The 18997-nt window shown below is 46.0% G+C and overlaps 2 protein-coding genes across 10 annotated transcripts in view; one reads left to right on the top strand and one right to left on the bottom strand.

Annotated features, from left to right (window-relative positions):
• NCAPD3 (non-SMC condensin II complex subunit D3) overlaps positions 1-17513 on the top strand; it is an 80961-nt gene extending 63448 nt beyond the window's left edge. For 4 of the 9 annotated variants that reach the window (XM_035265134.3, XM_035265133.3, XM_035265135.3 and 1 more), the window contains 11 exons: positions 2625-2762; positions 3195-3328; positions 3593-3792; positions 6267-6377; positions 8050-8232; positions 9608-9774; positions 10039-10178; positions 11097-11174; positions 14661-14735; positions 14826-14886; positions 14973-15603. In XM_035265134.3, the coding sequence (XP_035121025.3) occupies positions 2625-2762; positions 3195-3328; positions 3593-3792; positions 6267-6377; positions 8050-8232; positions 9608-9774; positions 10039-10178; positions 11097-11174; positions 14661-14735; positions 14826-14886; positions 14973-15081 (1396 nt within the window). In that variant the 3' untranslated portion in view covers positions 15082-15603. Of the gene's footprint in view, positions 1-2624; positions 2772-3194; positions 3329-3592; positions 3793-6266; positions 6378-8049; positions 8233-9607; positions 9775-10038; positions 10179-11096; positions 11175-14660; positions 14736-14825; positions 14887-14972; positions 15604-17434 lie in introns of those variants that run through there. The other 5 variants (XM_078339873.1, XM_078339872.1, XM_078339874.1 and 2 more) reach the window with 2 other exon arrangements.
• JAM3 (junctional adhesion molecule 3) overlaps positions 16306-18997 on the bottom strand; it is a 107812-nt gene continuing 105120 nt past the window's right edge. The window contains 1 exon segment of the mRNA XM_078339878.1: positions 16306-18807. Coding sequence (XP_078196004.1) covers positions 18772-18807 — 36 coding nt within the window. The 3' untranslated portion in view covers positions 16306-18771.

Below are 18997 nucleotides of genomic sequence, written 5' to 3'. Positions count from 1 at the left end.
GAAACAAAATGGTCCCTCTTCATCGGTCAGAAAGCTTGCAGGATCTGTGTACCTTAATCTCATCAAGGCTGAAACTTGCCCTTTGAATTAAGTTCCAGTGAATACAGCAGCCAAGATGAGTTACAGTCACACATTGGCTGTGGTTTCCAGTTTCTCTTGCTGGAAAGCTCTGTGACTCCATTTTCAGTGCTGAGCGTGTGAATCTGACGTGGTTTTATGTTGCTATGGAATTTGTCTAGCTGATTCAGCAAGTTTTCCACTAGGGCTTAAACTCTACAGTATCTTACCTGTTATTGGTTACCTCCACCCATGTGTATTCTTGACCTAAACTGCATAGATTGGCATTTAACATCAAGTCAAAACTCAGAGTGAACCCTCATCTTGTGGAAGATTTGCTGATTCTCTCTGGCTTTACATTTTCTTTTTTTTTTTTTTGAGAGGGAGTTTCGCTCTTGTTACCCAGGCTGGAGTGCAACGGCGGGATCTCGGCTCACTGCAACCTCTGCCTCCTGGGATCAGGCAATTCTCCTGCCTCAGCCTCCTGAGTAGCTGAGATTACAGGCACGCACCACCATGCCCAGCTAATTTTTTGTATTTTTAGTAGAGATGGGGTTTCGCCATGTTGACCAGGATGGTCTCAATCTCTTGACCTCGTGATCCACCCGCCTCGGCCTCCCAAAGTGCTGGGATTACAAGCGTGAGCCACCACACCCGGCCCGGCTTTACATTTTCATATATGTGACTTCGTTTCTGAGGAGGAAGTTCTCAGAATGTAGAAACTGCCATGCCATAGTAGATAACAGTATTACTGTTGTTATGCCACAGAAGATAAATTCTTGTTTGTTTAATGGTGTTCTCCATTCTTAGATGGTTTACCACAGTAATCCTTGTTTAGAAAGCACTTCATCTGATGCTGTGACCTTTGCCTTTCAAACAGGGTCATTAAACAACATAATTTGTACAAAATAAACTGACTACTCTTAGATCAGACAAGTACTTCTAGTTGTCCTTAAGTGAATTTTGACTCATGGAAATCCTTTTATTAAACAGAGTTTTATTTAGTTTGTTTTTATATTTCTTTTCTTATTTTTTTCTTGAGACTGTCTTGCTCAGTCGCCAGGCTGAAGTGCAGTGGCATGATCTTGGCTCACTTCAACCTCCGATTCCCTGGTTCAAGCAATTCTCCCGCCTCAGCCTCCCAAGTAGCTGGGATTACAGGCACATACCACCATGCCTGGCTAATTTTTGTATTTTTTAATAGAGATGGGATTTTGCCATGTTGGCCAAGATGGTCTCCATCTCCTGACCTCGTGATCTGCCTGCCTCAACCTCCGAAAGTGCTGGGATTATCGCCGTGAGCCATGTGCATGGCCTCTTCAAGTTTCTAAGTCAGTCTGCTCCCTTATTTCCTAGGTGAATAGTCAAGGTGTAATTATCTACAGTGGAATTTTTATCTAGGCTTATTTCCATCATGATTTTTCATCTACCTTCTCTGATTTTTAATTGATGTGCTGTGAACACAAACTGAGTTGAATTTTAGCATAAGGAACACCACTAGGGGAAACACAGGGTTAGTCTCCTACATAGTCCCAATGCCCTGGAAAGCCAGTGTCTGCCGTTTGGACAGTCCTTGACACCGGTACTCTCCCAAAGAAAGCTGACTGGTGCTCCTGTGGGTGGAAATTGCATTTGAGCTCTGAAATGAAATCAAAATACTGGTCTTGACAATGTGAGTGGATCACAGTGAGCCTGCACCACATTTGACCTCTGAGCAAAAATCAGTGCTTTGGCATTCTGTCACCTACTATCATGATGAACAGAAATTGTCTGGTGGCCTGTAGTCAAACAGTTGCCTATTTTCATCTGGCACTGGAACTCTTCATTCTGCTGGGGTCCTGGTGGCGTCTGTGACCCATGCGTAGCATTGCACAAATGAATACACAGATGAATGCACAGTTGAGACAGAATACCTTTGCAGACCCCCTGGCAGCCTCAGACGGCATTCCAGTTGTGTTAACTATACCTCCTCTCTGGTGGAAGGAGAGTGCCCAGGGCTTGCTGGCGATTCCAAAGCGAATTGAGTACTTTGCTTTGCGGAGTGAGTTTGTCCTCCTGACCCAAACTATGAAGCTCTTTGTCATTAATCCCTATTCTTGAAAAAAGTTCCTGTTACTAAAATTGGTTTTTGTTGATAATTGTGGGTGACAAGCTTGAAGTTGGGAGGTGAAGGCCAGATGTCCCTTTTCTGGTGACCATTGTCATTGCATCAGCCTTAAAGACCACTGGCCTCTAATTGCAGAAGCAGTTTTGGGGTTAAGTTGGTTGACTACTTTCCCCACTTCAACAACAGTTGGATAACAACACCTTGTGTCAGTTTTGAAAGGAAACCTGGTGGATAAAATAATCACACTGACCTTGGATTAGAAAGGAAGCTGTGGAGCAAGGACAGACCAAACAGCTGAATTTCTGTCTTCTTTGGATCCAAAGGAACTGTTTATTGGGATAGACTTTAAATCCCTATCCTTATGCACAGCTGTCTTCTGCTCAGCAGAGTTCTTGGTGTATTCAGAGGCTGCTGGTACATAGCACATGAATCTCCCTCTTTGTTCCTCTCACCTTTGCAGCTTCGGGCAGTTTTGCCTGGCTCACCTGTTACTGAAGAGGAACCCTGTCATGTTCTTCCAACACTTCATTGAGTGTATTTTTCACTTCAATAACTATGAGAAGCATGAGAAGTATAACAAGTTCCCGCAGTCAGAGAGGTCAGTGAAGTAAGGCGCTCTCCTTGTATCTGAGTAAGAGCCGGGGGCCTTGGGGGAAGTTTTGCTCTTTGCATGTTAGTGGGTTGACACAGACCCTGCCCCAGTTCTTGACTGTGGCTTGACAGGATGGCGTCAGAAGAAGCTCATCTCACAATGAGTATCCCCTCCCCAGGCTTATCTCACAAGTGGGTGTTCAGCTCTCCCTAAGCTCATCTTACAAGTGTATGCACCCCTTCCCCCAAGCTCATCTCAAAAGTGAGTGCACCCCTTCCCCCAGTCGCTTCCTAAAGACAGTGCTTGTGATGAGCATAGGATTTCTTTAGTACACTTGAGTCTTTGGCATACAGCTTTGAGGATACAGTTAAAATGTAGGGTTAAATCCTGGCCGGCCATGCCCATGTGATGCAGTAAAATTGTCTTGTTCTGCCACAGGGAGAAGCGGCTGTTTTCATTGAAGGGAAAGTCAAACAAAGAGAGACGAATGAAAATCTACAAATTTCTTCTAGAGCACTTCACAGATGAACAGCGATTCAACATCACTTCCAAAATCTGCCTTAGTATTTTGGGTAAGTCCAGTGTGTGGGAGAAAATGCGTGTGTTTGCAAATGAAATGCTATGTTGATAATGGCCCAGGAGGTCTCTAGCAAGGGGGACCCTGGCACTGCAGGAAGACTCCTGTTATCTTGTCCTTCTCTGGCATCAGCTGTGTCCCAGTCGGAACACCCTTGCAGACCCCCTGGCAGCCTCAGATGGCCCCCCCTGTTGTGTGAATTACACCTCCTCTCTGGGCCAGAGCATTTCTCAGAAGCTTATGTTTTTTTCTCTCTCAGCATTCTTTGCTGATGGCATCCTACCCTTGGACCTGGACGCCAGTGAGTTACTCTCAGATACATTCGAGGTCCTCAGCTCAAAGGAGATCAAGCTTTTGGCAATGAGATCTAAACCAGACAAAGACCTCCTTATAGAAGAAGATGACATGGCCTTGGCAAATGTAGTCATGCAGGAAGCTCAGAAGAAGCTCATCTCACAAGTGAGTATTCAGCTCTCCCTAAGCTCATCTCACAAGTGTGTGCACCCCTTCCCCCAAGCTCATCTCACAGGTGAGTGTGCCCTTTCCCCTAAGCTCATCTCAAAAGTCCGTGTGCTGCTTTCCTAAGATTATCTCACAAGTAAGTGTGCCTCTCCCAGGCTCATCTCACAAGTGGGTGTTCAGCTCTCCCTAAGCTCATCTCACAAGTGTGTGCACCCCTTCCCCCAAGCTCATCTCACAGGTGAGTGTGCCCTTTCCCCTAAGCTCATCTCACAAGTGAATGTGCAGCTCTCATAAGCTTATGTCACAAGTGAGCATACGGCTTCCCTAAGCTCATTTCACAAATGAGTGTCCCAATCTTCCCACTATCTACTGGCTTCCCTGTTCTCCCTGGAATCCTGGTGGCATGCCCTAGTGCTGACTTCTTTCTTACTGGTGGCTTTAACTCTTGCCATGTGGTGATAGTTCTCAAATCTGTTTCCTGCTCCAGTGTTTCTCTTGAGCCTGAGCTCAGGTCCCCCCTGCTGCCCGGACATGCTCCAGGTGTCTCTGACTTATCTGTCAAAACTCATCTGCTTTCTCTTTTTTCTGCTTTCTGCTCTTCATCTCCTCTGTCTCCACAGTTTATGGCATTCTTGCAGACTGGAGTCTGGTGTGCCAGGCTGAGGCTTTTATTGGCAGCAAGTGTAGAGTTTGGATCTGAATATTGGGGCAGAGCTTGGCTGCCACTGTTTTTCTCCTATCCTGGATTGCCAATGTGTATTTCCCACCTTGCCCCTGAAGGCTTTGGACCCCAAGGATATAGACTGTGCTCATATCTTGCCCCAAGATCCTGCCTGTTTCTCTTACCAGTCTAACTCTCTATTTCTGACCTTATTTAAGCTTATGCCATTTCCATGGTTTCCTTATCACCCTTTCTGTTTCTGGTTTCTTTCTGTCACTGGCCAGATATCACCTTGCTGCCAGAGCAGTCTTTCTTAAGTACACATTTAATCATTTTATTGTCATACCTGAAACAGACCAAAGGCATGTTGACTGTGAGAGGTGGCAGGAAGCTTTTGGGTAATAGATGGTAGGTGGTCTGTGCTGCTGGTTATTCAGTATAGACTTTTGTCAAAGTTCATGGTACTGTTCATTTAACATGGGTAAATTTATTACATATATTATACTTCACTAGTGAAATCTTTAAAAACTCTGTTGGTGACTTCCTATCTTCTGAATAAACCCTGATTCTTCTTTTTCAAGGTGAACAGAACTTCTGGTGTGCCTTCAACCTTTCCCATACTTCCCTCCATCCTCACCTGTGACCTGTGCACTCCAAATTGCCATCAGCACCTCAGTTGTGAGCTGCATCCTGCTCCTGTGCCCTTGCCTCTAGGTCTAATGTTTGCAGTGCTCTCACCTACCCATCCTCCCTTCCCCACACATCCTCAGGACCATCCATAGGATGGTCATGTACTCCTTAGGCATCCCGCCTCCATACGTAAATTCCCTAACACCCTGCCTTTTGCACCTCTTCCCTTAAGACACTCACTGTGTAGAAGCCCCTGGAGGGCAGGGATGCTTGGCTTCATTTTGCATCGCCAGAGGGTTAGTTCTTTGCCTGGATAGAGAAGGTGCTTGATAATACTTGTCAAGTGAATTCAAGGAAGCCACTTCTTAAGACTATTCCTAAATGTAACATCTGCTCACATCTGGGTGTGTTAAATTGCTTATTTCTCTACCTGTTGTCCTCCTGTTTCAGGAACTCTGATAAGACGTTTTAAAAATGAGTGGTTTACAAGTAAGAAACATATACTAGTGACTTTAATGAGAAGGAAAAGAGTACTTTCAGCTTCAGGAAGATACATCTTGTATATGTAGGCTACTATAATGAATTTTTTTTAATTTAAAGAGAGTTACTGCAAAATATTTATGGTTAGTGATCATTCAAGGTAAAGATTGTGAAGACTTGGTCAAATCCAGTACTCTGTATATATACATTCATAGTATTCTGCAGATGTGTAGAGAGAGCTAGCTGTCTTCAAGCCTAGCCATTTTTAGACCCTTCACCAGCAGGAATATAAAGCGTCCCTCTGGGTAGCCAGAGCAAGCTGACTTGTGTTCCGAGGGGAGAGTGTTGAATGGAGGATTGAATGTGGAGCTAGAGCCAAGGTCCCTGAGGGGCTTCAGTGGAGATTTGGGGCTTTTGTCAAAAGCTACTCAACATGTTTCCAATTCATTTTCTCCATTTAGAAAAGAGTAGTAGTATTTGTCCCCACCCTACCTTACAAAGCCTTTGGAGTGTTTTGAGATAATGCTTACAAAGTCTCCCAGAGAAAAGCAGGGGTCCTCTGCATCCCCAGCATCATAATGAGAAGTAAAACTAAACAGACACTGTGCCAGGGTGGCTCTACTCCAAGAACTAGATCAAGGAGAGGCTTCCTCTTTCAGAAGTTCATACATCTAAGACATGTCTTTGTCTGTCTTACCAGGTTCAGAAGAGGAATTTCATAGAAAATATTATTCCAATTATCATCTCCTTGAAGACTGTGCTGGAGAAAAATAAGATCCCAGCTTTGCGGGAACTCATGCAGTATCTCAGGGTAAGGGTGGAGCCTGTGCTTTTGTGCTTGTTGTCCTCCTACCAGCTCATTAGGATCTTCTGCCAGTTATGGCAGTGCAGGCAGTCACGATTAGAACCCCAAATTCTGCAAACCCAACATGATCTTGGTAACTGTTGTGAAGCTAGGGGTTGGCTCTGGGTTCTACCAAAGCTGCTCCTTCCCTGGGTGTACAGCCAGGGCCGTGCAGAGCCAGCTCACTGTGCCAAGCAGGTCTTCCCTTGATGGAGTTCGAGTCCATCTGGAAGACGTTCCCAGCTGGGGTCAAGTACACAGTCATCTTCGTTCACGCCTGTGGGGGGTAAGATGAAAGTGGTTCTTCGGGTTTGATTTCAGGGTGCTTACCTTTTGCACTGACTCAGATTGACAAGGTCAGGAAATAACCGCTGTGCAGCAGCTGCCTTGGGGGCTGCCATCACTGGGCTGAATTCTTTGTCAAGCAGGTGGGGACCATGAGGAGCTTGGTGTGAGCAAAGCCAAGATGTGTTGACTTGCAGGGCAGACCTAAGTGGGGCCTCAGACCTTTCTGGCAAAATCTTTTACTAAGAAATAAATGCAACATAGTTTTTGTTTAATTCAGCAGTTACTTCTCTGTTCACATTATGTGCTTTTCTTCCTCAACAAAATGCTACAATTTTTTTTTCCAAAAAAGGTTGCAATAAAAATTACATTGAATATAAATTTTCAAACAGCTTTTTATCATAGGAAGCTAAGGGAGGAAAGGTACTCTCATTGTATGATAAAAATAAAAACTTTCATTTATCCTTGTATTTATTGCCCTGCTTTAGATCTTAGAAAGGAAAAAAAGAGCTTAGATTGTACATAGACTGCATAAACACTTAAGAAAAATAAGTCGTCTTCCTGCTTGTGAGCACTCACCCAGAGGATGGCCACATGCTGCTTGTCAGCGGTTCCAGAGAGTCTCTTCATTGGCCTGTGGAACCCCTCTTAGTGGCAGCTGGAAGAGTGCACGGATTCCTTCTCTTTGCTGGGACTTCCCTCTTAGTTGGAGCTGCAGTGTTTTATCCTGCCTGTTACTGTTAGGTAGAATGATTCTTTCTCTTAGCAAAGTGGCCTTTCCCCTAGCAGCCCTCTTTAAGACCTAAGGATGTTTTTCCCCAGGTATGAGAAAAGGTTTTCCGTAAAATCTTCAGAAGAAGACACAAAGATAGGATTTGAGCCTTAGTTTTAATCCCTGGAGAACCAATGGGGAGGCCAGTGTAGACAGATGAACAGTTTTTAGAGCCACGGCATCCTGGAACTTGCTCCAGAGGCCCTGTCTGAGCATGTCTTTCTCCCATTAGGAACCTGGGAGGTTGCCCATTCACTGCCAGATAGCCAGGATGGTTCCTAAAAGAGAGAACAGTTAGTTGCTCACATGTTCACCTGCTCGTGTGGCCAGTGGTGTTTGCTCCGAATATACCATGTACCTATTAGTTACTCGACTGGAAATCACCTGCTTTTAGTCATGTCAGTCTTATTGTTCCTCCTATTAGCTATCAAGTCATGTTGGAGGGCTTTTCTCTTTTTTTAAGTTCCTGGGTACCTGTGCAGGATGTGCAGGTTTCTTACAGAGGCAAATGTGTGTCATGGGGTTTAGGGCCTATTTTTTTATTCAAGAACACATTAAAGGATGCTTCTGGGTCTGTTTTAGGAGGTGATGCAGGATTACCGAGATGAGGTCAAGGATTTCTTTGCAGTTGACAAACAGTTGGCATCAGAGCTTGAGTATGACTTGAAGAAGTACCAGGAACAGCTGGCCCAGGAGCAAGAGCAAGCAAAACATGCAGATTTGACTGGCACGGCTGGAGGTGCCGAGGTGGCACCTGTGGCACAGGTAGGTATGGGGTCCACTGCACTGTGACCTGACGGTCCAGGTTACTGTCTGCTACCAGCCTGTCGTTTGTCCAGCACCTCTCAAGATCTCCGACATCAGAGGTTAGTCAGCCCAAAGGCCTCCAGAGTGCTGCTTTTGGCTGTTCCCTTGTGCCTTTCTGTCTGTGATGGATTTCCTGGGCTCTGGGCCTCCCTCCCATGAGGATGTGGCGCGGGAAGTGAGCTGGCAGCAGCAGTAGCTGTGACTGTAGATCCTGGGTCTGCCGGGGTGTATCAGTGTGTTCGCCTCTTCCCCCAGCATGCCCTCTTTAGAGCAGATCAGCCCACGGCCCTTTCTAGGAGTAGCTGCCGCTCACTGTACTGAGGAATGCAGGCAGATCTGTAGGAAAGAGTGATGAGGACAAAGCAGCGTACTCCTTTTTCTCTGCTGCCATGCCACAGCATCTACAAGTGGCAGCTTTCTCATAGTATTCTGTTTCTGAAAAGGAAATTCAACTTACCCAGAGCTGAGAAGGCTTCAAAATACATTACTATGGACTTATTCAGTATACGAAGATTCTATTCCAATAAAACTGTTGAAACAGAGACAGGGAACGGCTTGTACACTGTTGGTGGGAATGGAAAGTAGAACAGCCACTATGGAGAACAGTATAGAGGTTCCTAAAAAACTAAAAGTAGAGCTACCTTATGAGCCAGCAGCCTCACTGCTGACTGCACAGTCAAAAGAAAGGAAATCAGGATGTGGAAGATATACCTGCCCTCCCATGTTTATTGCAGCACTGTTCACAATAGCCAGGATTTGGAAAAACCCTAAATGTCCATCACCGGATGAGTGGGTAAAAAAAAAAGGAGTGATTGACACAATGGAGTACTTTTCAGCCATAAACGTGAAATCGTGTCATCTGCTGCAACATGGATGAACCCAGAGGACATTCCATTAATGAAATAAGCCAAAGACTGTATGTTCTGATTCATATATATGAGCCAAAAAAGTGGATCTTGTGGAGTTAGAGTGGATTTTTGGTGGTTACCAGAGGCTGGGAAGGGGTGGGAAAAGGAAGGGGATGAAGAGAAGTTGCTTAATGGGTACCAAAATAAAGTTAGATAAAAGAAATAAGTTCTAGTATTCAGTACAGAGGAGATATTATAGTTTAATAGTTTACAGTGTATTTCAAAGTAGATAGGAGAATTGGAGTGTTGTCAACACAAAAGATCCTCATGTTTGAGGTGACGGATATCCAGTTTATGCTGATTTGATCATTACATTGTACACATGTATCTCACGTGTATACCCAAAACATGCACAACTACCACATATCAATTTTTAAAAGCATAGAAAGTGTTAGAAGGTACATACTCTTTATCTTCTCTACCAGGTTGGTCTATGTTTAGAAACAGTGCCAGTTCATGCTGGCCAAGAAAATCCCGCCATGTTCCCTGCCGTGAGCCAGCCCTGCACACCCAGGGCAAGTGCTGGCCATGTGCCAGTGTCATCTCCTACACCTGAAACTGGACCGTTGCAGAGGTTGCTGCCCAAAGCCAGGTAAAGAACCCCTGGAGGCCACCTCAGGGCTGGTTCTCTGTGGTGATGTTCTCAGAGGCGCCCCTGCCATTCCCACCAAGCATGGACAGAAAGGCATTGTCCTTGTCTGGCCTGCCACCCTGCTCCACACCGGGCTCTGGGAGGTTTGAATGAGTGTGGGTGAGGAATGCGCCAGACAGGAGGTACACGGGGACACAGTGCTGCACTGTCACCTCTGCAGTGGTCTGCAGTGAGAAAGTCAGCAGCTGTGGCCGTTCTCCACAGGCACATGTCCCTGAGCACCATTGCGATCCTGAATTCTGTCAAGAAAGCTGTGGAGTCAAACAGCAGGCATCGGAGTCGGAGCTTAGGAGTTCTGCCTTTGACATTAAATTCTGGAAGCCCAGGAAAAACATGCAATCAGGGTAAGCCTTAAGTTTGGTGCCATACATAGTAGAGCATTTACAGGTCAGGAAACAACATGCCTACTTCTCATTCCTTTCAAAACGGTTTCTGTTTTCTTATCTTTAAAACACATAGCATTAATTGGGCTTTTAGGATCATGGTATATAAACAATGCATATTTTTTCTAGGAGATTTGGAAAATAGAGTGAAATTGAAACTCACCCATGGCTGTGAGGCGTCCCTTCCTCCAGCCATTCTGTTCCTCTTACATGTGTTTTGTGTATGGAATTGTGATCTGTGTGTGCATTGTTTTATGACCTGTTTCCCTGCATACTTAAGTCCGATGCAGTAGACAGTTTTCATGAACTTTTCTTTCAACCCTTTACTTCCAGGCTTCATGGCATTGTGTCCGTGGAAATAACTTATTTATTACTATCCTGTTCCTTGAAATGTTGGTGATTTTCAATTTTTTCATATAAACATTGTCACAGTAAACCTCCTTGTACATATAGCCGTGTATGTATGTAATCCTTAGGATTAATTCCCAGTAGTGAAAGGCCATGGATATTTTAAAACTTTGGATAGTGGGAAACTGTCCTCCATCACTCACGCCAAGTTACACTCCTGCAGGAGTGTCCATTTTCCTACTTAAAGACACCGGTTTTATAATTTCCCATTGTCTTTGCTGAACTTTATAGACCAAAACTGGTCTGGTTTTAATTTTTATTTGTTTGAAGGAATCCTAATGGGAATGGACACTTTTTCTCCTGTATCATTTATTTGTATTTCTTTCTGAATTGCCTCTTTATACAAAAATTTTAAGTACTAGGGATTTTAACTTTACATCTTGCAAATATCTCTTCTCATTTGGTTGTTTTGTTCTTCGTTATTGTTTGAGGGTATTTCTGGATATCTACACCTTTTCCGTTCTATCCTAGTGTCTTCATACAGCTTGGAGCAAGAGTCGAATGGCACAGTTGAGCACATGACCAAGCGAGCCATCAGCACCCCTGAGAGTGAGTAACTGATCAGAATACGCTGGCTTCTCCTCAGTCTCTCCTGCAGTCGTGATGGGTTTGCTGGGGTTGTATTAAGACTCTTCTGGTGCAGGATAGTCCTGATGGTGAAACCCGTGAGAGTGCATTGTTGAGGTGGAATGATTCACAGCGACCACAGTAGCTTGATCCATGAGCACTGAGTGAGAGTGTTGTTCCATGCAGTCAGTCAAACGTCACAGTGGCCTGCGGGCCCTCATGGGGCAGATGTCAGCACTAGCAGGTGCCATGTGTGCTCTGCAGCTTCCAAGACAGGACACCCAAGGACCTGCCCGGAGCCTGTGTCTCATTCCCCTCCGTGCTTTTTTCTACTGTCTGTTCTTTTCCTTTTATTTCAAAAGAGAGGTGAGTTAGGAGAGTTGAATATTTTTTTCCAGTTCTCTTGTTTGATAACTTCTTATTGTCTCCAATCTCATAAAAAAAAAAACAAAAACATTCTTTTCAGAAAGGTCTTACAGAAAGAACAAATTCTTCCTGCCCCAAATCCATGGAATAGTAGCCAGGCCCTGCCTGCTGTGTCCCTGTATGCCCCTCACTCTGCCCAGTGCCCTTGGCAAGCTGCATCCAGCCCCACTCATTTCTGACCCTCCTATGGCACTGATCACCTCGTTGCACACTCCACACTCTTCTTCCAGGGTCCTCCTTGGCCGTTCCACTCCTCACTGTCTCAACAGGGCCCACCACAGTGCCTGGAACCTGGGAGGTGGCAGACATCTCCTTCTGGAGATTTTTGGGAGGGCAGAGCTGGGCGCTGAGCCCAGGCCTTCTGGCCCCACCTCTCGTGCCCCTTCTGTAGCCTGTCTCCCGGTCCTGTCTGCAGCAGGGGAAGACAAGAGCGTGCTAAGGTGCTTTTCCTGGCAGCAGGGCAGCAAGGTATCATGCTGTTCGTTTAGTCACCCCTTCAGTCGGCTCACATGTATGGAGCACCTGCTGTGTTCTAGCTACTTGAATGTTCTGTCACCTGATGCTGTGATCTCCTAGAATGTTTAACAGGTTAGAGGTAATTTTCATCCAAATCTCCTTGTTAAGGGAGATTGTCCCACCCCCACCCTCAGACGACTACTGAATCATGACGGCATTTGTCATTAAAAGCAGTGAGTAATTTGGGATCCTGCGTCGTGGACAGGTGCGATGTTCTATGTGTTGGAGCTTGCTGTATGTTCGATGTTCCTGGCTCAGGAGCATCAAGTGCTTCTATTTTGGCAGTGAGGCACCATATGCTGAAGAACAGGGAGAATGCATCTCATTTGAGTTGTGCTCATCCTGTGAGCCCCTGATGTCAGTGTTGGGTTGGTTTCCTAGCAGCCTGTGTTCCTCCGCAGTGCAGCCTGGCGGGGAGTGTTCATACTGCCCTCATTTGCATGTGAGGAGCCACGCTTTGTGCTGGGAATCAGGCGCCCCGGTGTCAGTGAGTTGGTGGAGGACTTGTTCTTGCTTCAGGCTCTTGGACATAGTATTCTTGTTGATGCAGTTTCTGTCCATCTCTCTCTATACTGAACCAGGAAGAAATGCTTGCAGGGTCTCCTGTAGCTCTCCTTCCTGGGAGAATTATTAGGTAGCCTAAAAGCACACAGTGCTGTTTTCTCTGTGGTTTATACGTCCAGATTGTTTTGGCAACTTTTAGTTTAGGTGGGGGTGACTGTCAGGAAGTGTCTCAGCTCTTCAAAGCTGGTGGGAAAGATGCCACCCAGTTCAGCACTGTGGCGCATCAATTTAAACAAAGTGGTGTTGCTAGACAGAAATGAAAATTCCTCAGTTTTCATGCTAGAACTTTAACTGAAAATCCGTGGGGGTTTTAGCAAGTCCCTCTTACTGTTACCATTCGGGTGGCACAGACGCTGCTGCCTTTGATTCTCCGCACAGTGCATGGGGGATGTCAGAGCCCCCGCACCTGTGCTTCTGTAAAGATAGGAGACTAATTTTTTGGAGCGCATTTGGGCTTCCAAACAGGAAGAGCAGCGTGTGTGTAAGGAAGGGAATTTCACGTGACAGCACAAGGAGACTTCACAGAAACAGAATAAGCAGATCTGGCAGTGATGAGGACAGAATTCTCTACCATTGTCTGTTAATGGCACTCAAGTAGCCATCAGGTACACAGCGCTAGGCTGATGAGCTTTAAAATGTAAATGGGAAGACACAGTCCGTCCTCAAGACACAGTGTGCAGAACATGGAGAGCTCTGAAGCTGCCTCCTCGCGTGTGCTTGCAGAAAGGCAGCAGGCTTACTGGCACCAGCAAGCAACTGCCCAGCACTGCTGTTCCGGGGAGTGTGCTGATGGTAGTGTATACACCGGGTACAGCACCACCCGGGAGGGGCAAGGCTGCACCATCCAGGTCTCCAAGAAATGGTGGCATGTGTAGGCAGATGGGGCGGGCAGCAGAGGAGCAGAATGTGTAGGCAGGGCCTTCTGAGGAAGGGGATGCAGGAGAGTGGATGTATGTGCATGCACATTCACCTGAGCATAACAGGTAAGTCTGCAAAGGCAGCTTGGGACCAGCTGAGACTCAGGGTGGACTTCAGGCTCTTCTAAAAATATAGAGCCATCGAGGTATCTAAGCAGGGCAATGAGTTTACCAGCTTCTTGATTAAACATAACTCCAGTGATGCAGGGATGATGGCTAGTTAAGTGACAGTGGCCACTAACATGTCTTCAGCAGTGGCCTCGCAGCCGGCACCATGCTACGCACTCAACGTAGATGACTTCATGTAGTCTTGGCAGCCCCCAATGAGGTGGCTACATTTTTATACCCACTTAGATGAAGAAACTTGAGGGTCCCAGAGCAGCTCACACAGCCGGTAAGACCCCGAGGCTGCAGTGGAATCTGCTCCTAAACTGTGTTCTCCTGTTCCTGAGGGCAAACTGGAGGGGGTTCATCAGGAGCAGGTGCAATGAAAAATCAAAGGCGAGGGGTGGGGTGGGGTGGACTGAGCTGCTCCTAGTGCGGCTCAACGGGACAGGATGAAGTGGCAACTGGAGGTGGAAGGGACAGGATTTGGCTGCTGATTCTATGTGGAGGAGCTGCTCATGGTGCCCCATTTCGAGCTTGCGTGGTCCATTCACTGGCTAGAAACGTAGCAGGGACGCGTGGTGGTGCAGATGCAAGGAGTTGACTGTCCTCGGGGAATCTGGGTGAGCCACATAAGAAGTGTAGTGAGTCACTGGCACAGGGGCGGTCATGGAAGATGGGGTGGGAGGAAAGCCAGAGGCGTGAGGAGTGAGGACCAGGGTTCAGCTGAGTGCCTAAGGAGGGCTGCGGTCAAAGAAGGGAGTCAGAGAGATGGAAAGGCGTGTCCCCAGGAGGGGGCTTCAACAATCCCTGGGACAGGGTCCCATGGAGGTCTTAGGGCCGCCACTCAACGCTGATGTAGACACCGTGCCTACACCACATGGACGACTAGAGGAGAGACGCTCGCCTTCACTCACAGGGTTGTCTCCCCTTTTTGCAGAGACCATCAATGATGTCACTTTTGGAGCAGGGGTCAGTTACATCGGGACTCCACAGACTTCTTCAGCAGCCAAAGGCAAGTTCTTGGTTTCCTTCTGGGCCGATACATGCACTACCTTTGAGGTTCTGGGAAAACTGAATTTATTTATGTTTGACTCCCTTTCAGAGAAAACTGAAGCCTGGAGTCAAGGAAATGACATCTTATGTTTATCATCGCCTGATAAACCGTAAGTTTAGCCATGTTCCTTTTGAGCTGGATGTTTTTGTCAGGGTTTTTCTCAGTTCCAGAATGACTGCCTGTGTCCTTTCCTAGGCCCCCACAGCCTCAGCAGTGGAATGTGAGGTCTCCAGCCCGGAATAAAGACACCCCGGCCCGCAGCAGGAGATCCCTCCGAAAGACCCCTCTGAAAACAGCCAACTAAAACAGCACATCCCCACCAGTGTCCAGGAAGCCAAGAGCCCTTGAGGAAGCAGTCTCATGTCCTCAGTGTGGAAAGGGAGCTGGACCGCTTCCCGCAGCCCTTGGGCAGTGCTTTGCTATGGAACACGAGAGCTCCTCCTTCTCAAGGGCCTGGCACTCACCTGCGTTTGGCCGGCCAGCCTTTTCTATTCTCTGTATGATGTACATGGTTAAACACTGTAAAATCATAGAGACATGCCAGATTTAGAAGCCTTATCTATTTAATATAACTTTATTCCATTTGAAAGCATCAAGTCCATTCAGGTAAGCTATATAATCTGGTCTGTAAGGAACACAACTTTAAAACTTCAGCTTTCTTTTATATAAATCAAGCCTCTGTTAACGTGTTTGAATCCCTTATAGTACATATTTTCCCATCTGTAATGACCAAATTTTGATTCTAAAATTTTTTCTATTTATAATTGTAATTTTTTACAAAAAGTGTACAGCTTTCTAAAAGTAATAAAGCTTTAGCATAAATAGAGCCTTCCAGTAGTCAATAGAACTTTTCTGTTTTTAGAACAGAGCTCTTATTGGTAAACATTTTAATTTTACATTAAAGTATGTAAGAGGAATGAAACCAAATCTTTCCTGTTAAGAAAAAGAAATGATTGTCCTGAAGGGCAGCTTATCCGCCCACCTGCTTCTGCGCCCACAGAGAGGCCATGCGGTTTCTGTAACAGGCATAAACACTATCCCTGCCTGGGAAAAAATGGCTTCATGGCCTTCCTGAGAGTGGCACTGAGCTGATTTGTGCAGCCCTCTACTAAGGGGTGCTCCTGTGACGAGAGAATGACTTGAGTGTCTTCTATTAGGACTATTGAGTAAATGTAATGCTATTTTTGTTGAAGGACATCCAGAAAGAAATGCAATTGGTTTGATTTCTTAATCCTAGTATTATAAAAGCAGAAGTACAAAGTGATTTTGTGCATTGGTTGGTTTTGGGGATGGGATGCCACTGAGTTCCGCCCACTGCTATCCCGCGTGAGAACTGTGACACAGGTGGACTAGGTGGTGGAGGGCACAGCACTGCTCTGGAGCGTGCAGGCTGACCTACTGCCCAGGCACTGACTGACTTCCCTCGTGGATAGGTTGTAGCATTTCTGGTGGGTATGCCTAACCACTGAAATGCTAGGAAGAAGAGACAAACTCAACATCAGAGCAAACAAGAAAGAATGAAGCGATGTTTGGGTTTTAAGTTTTTATAAATGAGGTTAAACAAATACTAAATTATAGGTGTGTTAGTACAAGTCTGTAATATCTATATACAGCAACATCTATGCCAAAGGCAGAATCACAGCCTCGTATGGGCCTTGCGCTGAATCACATTCATATCTTACAATACATGAGTGTTCCTTTTCTGTCTAGTCTCAGTTATAGGCAACTAGTTCCCAGACTACTTGCACGTCTCTCTACTTCGTCAGACCTGGTTCCCATGGCACTAGTGTAGAAGGTTTTAGCGTATCAGAAGAGGGGGCAATAAGGCTACCCTCTCACTGTGACAACCAAGAAGGAGGCTGGAGCGTTATTTCCCCACACTGAGGGTGGGGAGCCATCCCTGTCTACCGAGGTGGCAATGAAGGTTTGGAACTCGCATGCCCGGCATCCAGGATGCCATGCAGAACACACCACGGAGCACTGAACCACTGCTGCAGCATTTCCTCCCTCTGCCAGGAGGCCTGTGGCAAAGGGTTTCACATAACTACAAGAAGTCAACATAGTCTCATGTATGCAGTTTAAAAAGCTGTCAACGTATAAAAAACTCAAGACACTGAAAGCTGAGCGACCAGGTGACTAGTGAGAGGCATCCTTCAGGCACACAGTGGAGTGAGGTGCTTCTCCTCAGCAGCTCCTTGCTTTGGAGCACTTCAGTCCCGAGTCCAGCACGGCAAGGCATGTGAGGCTGAGAACACCTGCTCTTGAAGAACTCAGGCTTCTGAGGGATGTTTCCCCACAAACTGAGAAGTGTCTCCAGCAGATGAAACATTTTAAATCAAAATTAGAAAACTCCTTTGATTCAGGCATTTCACTTTCCTCACTGCCAGGCCTTTCACCTGCCTGCACCACCTGAGGTTCTTCAAAGGCTGGAATGGCCGCCACTTCATAATGGTTTGTTATGAAATGACAGAACCTGTGGTGTCTGCGTGCTTTCTCTGGCAAAGAGGAACAGTGGAATCTATTTTTTTAAATATTGTATTGACAGACTTGATTTCATAATTGCCTTTGGTCTTCGACAGTCTTAATAATTAAACTTTAAAAACAATAGCACTAGGGGTGTATTTTGTGAGCTATCCATAACCAAAAACATCTGTTACGGGAGCCCAAAGCTGGGACACTACATGGAAGACACCAGTGTCCCTGGAGTGCCCACCTTAGCGCTGTACTGGATGAAGCAAGGGCCATGGGAGAAACGCTCACGGGGGCACAGCCAGGTTCAGTGATGCCTGAGCCTCCTGGCAGACAGCAAGGCAGTGCTGAGCTAGAGCAGAGGTGCCTGGCGCAACCCCAGGAGCTTACTGGCGTCCGTCTACGTACATCTGAGGGCCTCTGGGTGGCCTCTGGGTACACACTGTCCTGGTCATCTCAGGAAGAGGCAGTTCAAAGCTAACCTGGGAGGTTTCTTTTGGAGAGATGCAAACTGATTTCAACATTGCTCAACTACACTTTTTAAAGGTTTCCTAAGCAACAACGGTCTGATGTTTAGACAGCCTAAGTTCTCTTGTGAAAAAGGCTAAAACTTATGTGAGAAAAGCAACATTGCAATACACTTCCATGAGAGGATTCATTGGGTAAAATACTCTTAATTATTGATATTTTCCAATTTAACGTTAGTGCTGCTTGGAACTTCTACCTTAAGTTGAACTCTTTTAAAAAAAAAATAGGTTATTTAACATTGTATGACAATGTATTTACAGTTTAAATAGAAATTTTCTTTTGAGTAATCAAAATACATCCTTAGCAAAAATTTAGATGTAAAATTTTATAAAATAAAGACCCATAGAAAAGCACATTTCAGTACCATTTCAGACTTAGCCTAAGACAAAGGTTTTCCTTAAATCCTGACACCCTGTTGAACAAGCAGGTTCCTCAGGCAAGATCCCTCTTCCAGCACGCAATTGACCTTCCTGATTAGGGTCGTTTTTATAAAATGCTGATCCAAAAAGCTTCTCCACAACGGACACTGTAACACTGAAGCAGAGCCTGTGAGAAGAAACTGCAGTGGCATGTACGGGCTGATGAAGGAAGGCCGCTGCCTAAGAAGCCTTTTGTGGGTTCCCACCAGGACGCGCTCGCTGCTGGTGCCGCACCGCCACCTCGCCATCTCGCGGGCTGTCCAGGCTTCACAGGACCCAGTGCAGGAGTGTTCATGCTCTTTAAGATCACCCTAATACTCGTGTGGGAATCAGGCCAGAAACCCAACAGTGAACACACGCAGTTTCTCTTCCTTTGTTTACATTTACGGCGTCCACTTTGAGAATTCTTTTATTCATGTGGCTTGTTAGAGTAAAAAGAGTAGTGGTCAACTTTGGCCAAAACAAAAAGCTTCTGAATGAGTGTCTAGCTCTGTCCAAGTGCACTCGGCTCTCGCCGCCTTGACAGGAGTTTCTAGCAGAGGTAATGTGCATGTGTGCTCTTGGCCACACTGCGGCTCTCAGATCAAAAACGATGACTTGTGTCTGAAGTCGCCCTGCAAAGCCAACACAAAGTTAGAGCCATCCAGGGGCCTGGTGGCAAGAAGAAAAACCACTAAGTCTAACATGAGCTAAATACAAATCAAACAATCATTCTTTCAAAGTACAATCACTAGCGCTTGCAAAGCACAAAGCCTGTTAGTATGTGCGTGGTACTGTGAAGAGGCTGAGGAGCTCAGGAGCTGC

The sequence above is a fragment of the Callithrix jacchus genome, chromosome 10, assembly GCF_049354715.1.
Source record: "Callithrix jacchus isolate 240 chromosome 10, calJac240_pri, whole genome shotgun sequence".
NCBI lineage: Eukaryota > Metazoa > Chordata > Mammalia > Primates > Cebidae > Callithrix > Callithrix jacchus.
The sequence above is the reverse complement of the archived record's forward strand: the minus strand, read 5'-3'. Positions and strand labels throughout refer to the sequence as shown.